This window comes from Physcomitrium patens, chromosome 20, assembly GCF_059467195.1.
Source record: "Physcomitrium patens ecotype Gransden chromosome 20, ASM5946719v1, whole genome shotgun sequence".
Classification (NCBI taxonomy): domain Eukaryota; kingdom Viridiplantae; phylum Streptophyta; class Bryopsida; order Funariales; family Funariaceae; genus Physcomitrium; species Physcomitrium patens.
In genome coordinates this window covers 10555610-10565072 of record NC_143429.1, presented here as the reverse complement: position 1 = coordinate 10565072, position 9463 = coordinate 10555610, and the positions used below count along the sequence as shown (strand labels likewise).

At 38.4% G+C, this 9463-nt stretch overlaps 1 protein-coding gene across 18 annotated transcripts; it reads right to left on the bottom strand.

Moving 5' to 3' along the window:
- Window positions 1-1385: 1385 nt before the first annotated feature.
- On the bottom strand, window positions 1386-7816 carry LOC112273438 (uncharacterized). 18 transcript variants are annotated; one of them, XM_090245122.1, is made up of 9 exons: window positions 7593-7816; window positions 6436-6848; window positions 5946-6086; window positions 5044-5569; window positions 4594-4846; window positions 4089-4409; window positions 2950-3960; window positions 2607-2809; window positions 1386-2190 (listed from the first exon to the last, which is right to left on the bottom strand). In XM_090245122.1, exons 2-4 carry the CDS (start codon window positions 6844-6846, stop codon window positions 5441-5443), a joined length of 681 nt encoding a protein of 226 aa, XP_090101248.1. In that variant the 5' UTR covers window positions 6847-6848; window positions 7593-7816; the 3' UTR covers window positions 1386-2190; window positions 2607-2809; window positions 2950-3960; window positions 4089-4409; window positions 4594-4846; window positions 5044-5440. The 18 variants fall into 18 exon arrangements, with proteins under 18 accessions (XP_090101248.1, XP_090101241.1, XP_090101242.1 ...); XM_090245115.1 differs by having other exon boundaries at window positions 2607-2833; window positions 5978-6086; window positions 7593-7814; XM_090245116.1 differs by having other exon boundaries at window positions 5978-6086; window positions 7593-7814.
- Between the last annotated feature and the right edge of the window lie 1647 nt (window positions 7817-9463).

The following is a 9463-nucleotide window of genomic DNA, read 5'->3' as shown; positions in this document are numbered from 1 at the left end:
ACCACACGCAAAAGCTCTACAGCGCCGCAAGATGCGCTGCTAATTGCGCCAGCCCCACTTGAGAGTAGAATCACAAAGCAGCAGCGGTAGGGTGGGGTGGGGGCAGTGGCGCGATCTTCGCCTTCAGGGGCTGGCGACTGGGTGTGGGTTTGGAAGAAGAAGCCATTCCCCGATGAAGAAGGAATGATTGGGCTTTTACTGAAGTGGTCGATGAGGAGGACGAGGAGTTGCAGGAGGGAGCTTCGAACGCCGTGGATCGGACAATCTGGGGATGGAATAGCATAGAATAGCACATGGGGGAGGAACACACACTGAATAATAATACTCTACGTAGAAATATGAAGAAATAAGAAGTAGAAGAAATAAGAAGTAGAAGAAATAAGAAGAAGAATGAATGAATAAGAGCAGAGCAGAGCACAATTTTCAACATGTATGTGAACATGCGCCTCGAAGAGGAAGAAGAGGTTGTTGCTGATGTTGTCATTTATTTATTTATGTATTTTGTTTTAATAATTATTTTTCAAGTTATTTTGACAATTTTAAGGATTTCTTTAGGAAGAATGCAAAATAAAGACTGCAATTCTGTATTTGAATATGAATATTGTAAAAGTATTGTTGTATTTTATTTATTTATTTATTGCTTACAAAAGTTGCAGTACGTGAGCATACTATTTACGTGTATTGACATATAGTTATAGAAATGTAAATGCATGAATAATGAATGTACTTGTGTGTGTGTTACTGTTTTGGTTCAAAGCAAAAAATTGTGTTATTTGTGTATCATTTATGCTTAAAATTTATACTTTAAATATATTGGGATCATATAATATAGAAATAAAATAATGTATTTTCCAAATTTAATACTATGCTTGCTAAAATTCTTTTACTATAGAAAATGTTATTTATTTCATCAAATATAATTACATCTAACATTTAAAAAAATATCATGAATAATATGCAATATATTATATATTAAATATTCAATCATTAATCACAATAAAATTCTTTTAATGCATGAATTTTTTGATGATTTCTCAAGCAAATTGATTGAACCATACAACTTTTTTTTAGTTATCTTCTTCTTCATTCATCCAAAAATTTACTTCTTTGCAAATACTATATTCAAGTAAAAGCCCAAATTATTTCATAACAGTTCTTTCAATTGGAAAATCAATCTATATTTTCAACATTGTTTGATGTATATTTATATTTAGGGGAATGTTAAATAGACCCCAAGTTTTTACTAAATTGACTCACCCACCCTTCCTATGCATCATGAAAAAAATAATGATTTGTAGTTTTATTTCTCCATTATTAGATTTGCAACCAATAAAAATCAACCACATTCATCATGATTATCATATTCTTCATTAAGTGTGGGTCTATTTAGTAAAAATATGGGTCTATTTAGCATTCCCCTTTATATATATAATATATATAAGATACGCATAATTTGGTAGAGAATACAGTGTTTGAATAGATTCACCAAAAATTTCAACATTCTTAAAAAGCCCGCTCTTCTCAAGGTTGAAAAACTGATGATGCAGGTCCTTTCGCTGCAGCATGAAATCAGCGGCACATTAGAAATGGTGCCTCAGCCGGAGACCTCAGCCTTGGAACTAAATAACTAGACACGGCAATGGCAGTTTCATTTGCCACTCGGTAAGAGTGCAATCTCGTCGAAGCGGTGGACGATCTAACCATTCGTCGTTTTCATCCTCGTACTTGTAATTATGTCAAGCTGCATTCCCGTTTTATACTCATGGATCTCTGTACAGATGGCGGCGCCGTTGTGAAGGAAATGGCGAAGCTGTTGCTGCAAAGGAAGGGTCTCCACATCAACTTTTCATTCTACTCTCTGACAGTTTCATTCCGTTGTACAACTTCCGTTACATTTACGATTACGTCATGATATGCCAGAATACCTATTCCCCGCAATAAATTCTCTTACTCTGCGATGATACATGGTTCGAGTCCTTTTTGCACGCGCGCAGTTGCAGTTTTCAGCGACTCTACCGGGTTTCTAGTCCATCGATGTTACCACAAGGTATGGTGCACAGCAACGAAAGGTTGGCCTCGTTTGCAACAGATTCTGATTCGACGAATTCTGTCAAGCATTATTCTTGAAGACTTAAGTGAATGATGTCAGTGATTCTCTCGAGTGAGTGGCCGCGGCGTCAACCTGCAAAACTGGATTAAAGCAAGCCCAAGCACAACATTTTAAACCATCAGTCATCTGAATTGTTTTATGAACCTTAAAACAACTGCAATCGTCGTTGTTTAAATCAGGTAGATTAATCTCGAAGCAGGAAGCAGAGAATTCATTTGAAGTTTTGTCCTGACAAAATAAATATTGATCCAATCGCAAAGAGGACGAAGGAAAATGGTTCTCACACGATGGAACGATGGAAAGCTTGCGGTATGAATACTACGTCACAGGTCATCGAAGCTACATTTAAGAGTGACCATATGACATTTCCAGGCTACATTTCCATTCCAAGCATACTGTACATGTTTTCAGATTGTACGATGTGGTACATGTTCACAAGGACCAATTCAATTCCAGTTCATAGAGACCTTGACCATGACAGCAATGTGGCACCTACCCATTCACATGTCTCGGTCGCCTGTTGTTTGCACTTGTTCGTCACAAGTGATTCGCAGAACACCACTCTGTTTATCTTACATTAATCCTCCGCCCTTTGGCATGTGAGGAGTAAGCAGAGATATAAGTAGTTAGGACTTGAAGGGACACATAGTCGAGAGGTCGAAGCGAGTAGTTGGTTGTCGTCCTTGCATGAATGTGCATCTGCTGAGTTGAGTGCAGTGAGATCTGGGGACAAAGAGAACAGATGGCGACAACGTCGAAGAATTACCCACAGAGATGCGTCGCCAAAACAATGTTTTTCAGATCCAAAAGTTGATTTAGATCAAGTGTTTGGATCATACCTAAGTTGTTTCTTCACAAAGATGAAGCCTCGGTTGAAACGTATTATGCGATCATCAGTTCGTCAGCGATTAACGCCACTGCGGGGACCGAGAGCGTTGAGGGTGAGAAAAGCGCCGTTGCGAGGAACGAGAGGTTCTCTGCGGGGACCTAAGCCGCGACCAAAGTCAGTGCTTGGGCAGAAAAAGAAAAGGAAACTTAAGGTGCCGACGACTCCACAAAACCGACGAAGACCGCCATCAAGCTGTTTAAAATTGTTTCAAGAGGCAGTACTAACGGTGAGGGAGGCCAAAGAGGGGGTAAGCTTGTCGAAGATACTGCGGCTGCTGCAAGTCAAGTACAGAGGCCCCTTGATAAGAAAAAAAATAACCTCATAGCCACCGAATTGAACCGCTTGGCCGAGCAGGGCAAGGTCATTCGTAAAGAAGGGCACATATACAAATTTAACCTCGGTTCGACTAATGTCTCCAATTCGGCTGATGCATCATGGTCACTATCTGTCACTAGTAGAATTCGATCTGGAGACAGTCAATCCGGAGCTACGAGTGGATCCACTCCCAACGTGTCCGGCGCCACCTCTGTGAAGAGCCTTGATTCTCATGAATCTCGGACATCGTCTTCCTTCTCCGACGTCCGGCGTTATGACTACCGTCAAGGCGGAAATTCTGAAGTCGAATCTCTCACAAATGACCATGTTGAAGACAGAAGTAGCACTGGTGACTTATCCAGCTCTGATTATTCTGCTTCCTCGACTTCATCTCGAGCTTCTTCCAAATAACGCTGTGAAATCTCTAATGCAACCTTTACTCTACTAGTAATCTCTCTCTCTCTCTCTCTCTCTCTCTCTCTCTCTCTCTCTCTCTCCACTGTCGTGTGAATGAACATTGGAAGTTAGACTCACCCCTTCTAATTTCAGCGACTTTCATCATCTGCAAATTGGACTTCGTCATTTCAAGTTTGATTGTGCGCGAGGCTACATCGTGATTGCATCGATTACATGCAGTAGTCATATTCTAAACACGACAAACTAGGGTCATTCCTGTGCACAGGTTTATCAAAAAATGTGCATAACAAAAGCAAAGATGTGGTTGCGACAGATTATGGAGGCAGATGCCTTCTATTACTGGATAGAAGTCAATACCTGTTTTGAGATGGTAAAAATATGCAGCTCAGAAAGTCTCACCGCACACCAAGATTTTCGACGGACGAGGTCAAGATGCACATCTTACATTCCACACCTAGAAATGTGATTTAGGTGCTCTTAAACATCTTTGCATACACCAATCAGTTCACAGTGTTGATCCTAACACCCCAGCGAGTTGGGCAGATGTCATGTCAACTGGTCAAATTGGCGATGCTTGGGATGGATTGCACTTACTTAGTCCCGCTCCGAACCGGACTAGGACTGGGAACCTCGAGTGACTTCACCTTGATTGCTATCAACATGAAGCAATCCATGTGCCTAGAACCATGGAGCCATGACAGATGAACTTCTTTCAAATCATTAGCAGACATCAACCAATCAGTGTCACTGCCCTATCGAGTAAAATCACGAAACATGCCCATGAGACCTTCACTGCTTTCAAATACACGAAGCAATCTACGCTCTGGTATGCATGAAGTTCCTAAAGTAATTCATTTTGTACCTGAAATTCGACAATGACCACCCTGAACTTGGATGGAAAGAAAGCCTTAAATTTCACACCGACAGCCTGTTCATGAAAGATCTGCTGGAACCTTTGACGATGAATCCAAATGAGCACTCTTAGAATGCTTAACTGGTGATGCATTTATAGAAATAAGATTTTCTCCTCGAGCAGCGCCAGCATTACGAACTCTTTTCCTCAGAAGTACATTAGGTTTTCCAGAAACCGTAGTTGAGTGGTCCCTACATGTGCTCTGCGGTGAAAGTTACATAAATCACAGGCGTTAAGTTACATCAAGGCACGCACTAGTTTATTAAATTGCACGCCACTTTTCCGTCCGCTTCCTTTAACCATAAATTACCCACGGAAATCATCGAACACAACAATCTACTATGACCCCACTCGTTGTTAAGAACGCATGTTCTCAATGGTATTCTGGATGAGTAGTACCTTCAGAATCCACGATGCTCTAGAACCAGGCCTTCCAGGTCCTCGGCGTAAAGATCATATAGAGCTTGTCTTGGTCGACCACCGTTCGCCGACAAACATTTTGTACAATACCAGATCTTTTCTGGAACATCTAAAACTTCGTTCGTCTGTAAGCACGGTAAGTGAAACCCAGATGCGCATCCGTCACAAATTACTAAACTTGTTGTATCGTTCACCAGGTTCTTGCAAATGTCACAAGTGACCAGAGAAATTATATATGAACTAGCCGGTTCTCGTGAAGCTGTCGATATAATATCCAGTTTTGACAAGCTTACTTCAGATGCGATCTTCTGGTGTACATGCCGCAGGTCAACTGGAGGTTGAACAGTCTTTGTTTCACGTATCCGTGCAAGCTTTTTTAGCATATTTCCATCTCTAGACGATATACTTTGAGAGTCTTTTGAGCAAGCGATAAGGGTTTTGAAGACACCCGGTTTACTTGCACGCTTTGGTTTTGCAGTAACATGGGAGTTACTTGATCTCTTCCCTGTAAATAAAACAAAAGTAAACCAATTAGATCACAGGATGTCACCTATAGAGTGTTGAATTTTCCGGCAAATGATCACAAGATAAACTGCAACTACATATTGGTTTAACAGTGCATTTATTTACTACTAACTGAATAGGATACATGGAAAGCCGAAGTGTACATAACTAAATACTAGGTTCCTGACGGCTTTTCTATGATCAACTTCAAAAATTGCCAAGTAACGTGGACTAGCACAAGGGAGATTCAGGATCAGACTCAAAGAGTAGATTTTATCAAGTTCACGAATAGGCATGAAACAATCACACTCATTTTCCCATTCATAAACTTGTGTTATATTGATGACGCAAACAGAACAATCAAAAGAATTACTCACAAGACTGGAACGTAAGTGGATGAATAACTCGCCAGAAATATTTACAGCTTCGGCAGATATTGGTGCTGCTGAAGCTAGAATGGCGGGAGTTGAAACATCCCGCGCTGGTGTTAGAGATGACACAGTTGGCAGGATAGAGTTCTACAAATCAAAAGACATGTATCAGAAAGGCAAACACTTTTGACATCACTTCCAAATCTATCACATTGCTGACATTATATATTCTATCCACCGGAATTGCAATATTGATTTTCAAATTGACCAACAAAGGGATATCAGTATAACGAAACTACTATCGGTACATTACCCGACTCCCTCCCAGTACCTGTGTACGATGATATAGAATTTTAGCACTGCCTTAGGGCAAGACAATTCTGCAATCACCGAAATTCGCACTAGGTATCTAGAATTGCATTGCTCAAATCAGTGATTACACGAGTACAGGCATACACAACCAAATTTCGTATCAAGAAGTAACTCCAGCTCATACCTTGGGCAAAATCAATTGCTGAAGCAACGATTGCAAGGACTTCTTCGACACAATATCATGAGGTGCTACACATTCAGCCAGCCCTTCCAAATTTGAATAAGCCTTTATCGCCAGATGGGGTTCTACTGGAGCAGGCGGAGCCCCACCTCTAAGGGCTGCCATGCCAACCAAGACCATTCCTATTTCAGCAGTCTGCTTCAAAACCATCTCTACCCCCATGGCTTCTCTCTTCAATTTCATCGGAATGGGTACATCACCAGCTTCAGGCCTTACTTCCACCCCATGAACCACTTTATCTCCACCAAGATCCATTCCTCCTGTTTCTAGCCCTGCACTTACGTAATGAGGATGACCTTGAGTTGAGGAGCTTGGAATCGTCGTTGAAGTTGGAACTAGCATATGTGTTGCCATCTCTAAAGGATTAATTAAACTTTAGTAAAGAGACTGTCTCATCCGGTAGCCAACTTCGATTACATTTCTAGGATAAGACACCACATTTTATTGATGAATTCAGCCTCTAAAAAATATTTTAAAAAATACTTAAATTGTTAAAAGTTGATGTTTATTTATTTTTTTCCTTTTTATTGGAATGACACCACTCATAAACAGTTCCTCGGTTCTTCGTCAACCGCAATAGAATAGCACCAGTCGAATATATTTTTTGAAATCAGTATATTGCACCCTTGCTGCAGTGAAGAAAATATTGCAATTCTATAGTCCCTCCATCAATAATTCAAACAGATGTCCTCAACCTCTGGATTGGTAAATATCTTCCTAACATATACCAGACTGATACCTTAAAAAAGATTCAAAAAATAAAGAAAAAAAACGAAAGAAAAAAGAACAGGGAATACACTTACGATAGCAAAATCCACCTGTGTAAAACCCACGCTAAACAAAAGATTCCATTAAAATTCGTTCTATCGGGAGGCACCGCATGTTCTAAAGTCCCTCACAACATGCCATGCTCGAACCAATGCATCTAAAAGTAAAATCCAGTCCACCAAGCAACCATGAACCTCATGCCGCTCAAACTAAACCGACTCCAAACCCAGAATTCAACGCTTGCACAGCAATCCTACTCTCTCCCGCTCAACACGCTTTTCCACTTGCTAGAAAAATTATATTCTCTCGTATTGAAAGGAGAGGGTACAGACCGTGGAGTCCAAGCCCGTCTAATTGACTGCACTGCACATTCAATCCAGCCTCCTTCGACTCTGAATCCTGCGCACACTCAAGCTTGCATGCATGCAGACAAATTGCACGTAACGATGTGCAAACCTTTCATTCGGAGAGTCGGGGAATTCAAACCCTAATTCATGCACGAGCTCTTTCTCGTTTTCTTCAACGTTAGTTGGACACCTGAAAGTCCCATTCACACGACGACTTAACCCAGCGTTATTTTGTCGTCGGGGAACTCGAGCTCGTTCCCGTATACACGAGCACTGAGAACGTATACTGAGAACGTGTATTGGGAACTTGTTATTCCCTAGTGACCACCAAGATATTTAAATGTGTAAAGTTTTTCTTTTCTTTTCTTTTCTAATTTGGTGTAGGTTTTAATGTTGAGAATAATAATGATCATCCTTACGTAGCTAGCATCAACAAATGCATATTACGTGGCATTGATAAACTGAATAAATAATTTATTTATTAGCTAATAAATATTTTTTAATAGTTTGAAGTTGGATGACTTTGTGGGAAATGTTTATTATATATGAATGCCGTTTAAAATATTAATAATAATATCAATAATATTAATATAAAATCATCATATTTTAACAAAATTGTAAAAGAGACTTCGAAGTACAAGAATTAATTTATTTCAATTTTGAGCATACATGTTATTAATTGCATCTACATTCAATTTAAAAAAAAAATGATAAATTGGTAGTTTTAAGTTTTAGGTTATATGCACATATAAGTAGATAAAATTAGGAAAATATATTTTTAAAGGAATAAAATTTTAAAAATAATATTAAATTTAAATTAGAAAATAGAAAATTTGGAAAAAAAAAATTAAAATCAAAATTTTTAATTAAAAATTAAGACAATGATTATATACATAGGAAAGCATTAAAATGACCCATCCATTTACTAAATTGATCCATTCCATTGTAACCATCATTAGAAAAATGGATCATCTCCAAAAACCATCCTTACAATCATGACCTTTATCTCTACCTTCTTTATTCCTATTCCTTGTTTTTTCCATTCTCAGCCTTCTTCATCTTAACCTCTTTGTTTATAGTTCTTACGTCAACCCTCCTCGTTCCTTCCATTCTTAACCTTCATCTCCTTTAGTCATTAGGTAAATCATAGTTAATAAAATGTTATTTCAAAAATACTAAGTAGTAACAATTTGTATTCATCAACCTTGCTATTCTTTTTCTTATTAATTTTCTAATTACAAAAAAAATATTAATATAAAAAAGAAATCTAAAGCTACATTAAAGAATAAAATCCACAAATAAAAAAGATATCAGAGGATAAAACCATGACATTGAAACATGAGACATTTGCACCAAAATTATGTTACAACTATGGAGTTTGTTTAATATATATTCCAACTCATATAAGATGCCAAATCTTCAACACAAAATGTATAAAGTCGGATAAAAATTAAACTTTAAAAACTATCAAAAATATTATTGCAAAAATGGGGCTAAAATAATATGCAGAACCACTACTTAGAGGACAACATACTAAACACTACAATAAAAAGTGCATGCATTTGGAATTGTGTATAATACGATATAGATAAGATAATTATATAGATAGTTAGAAGCATGGAAGTTTCTAGAATTGGGATTAGGTTAGTAGACCAAATAAGACCTATCATGGAACATTCTAAAAAAGGCTTAAGATAGTTATCTAGATGGGACCTACTACCTAAGAACATTCTAGAAAGTCAAGGGTGGTAGGATAAGGTATAAATAAGATGGACTAGGGTCTTTTAGGGCATCTGAATAGGTATGGCTTTAGATTATTTCTCTTAGTAAAGTTTGGTTTTACATCTTTTTGTTTA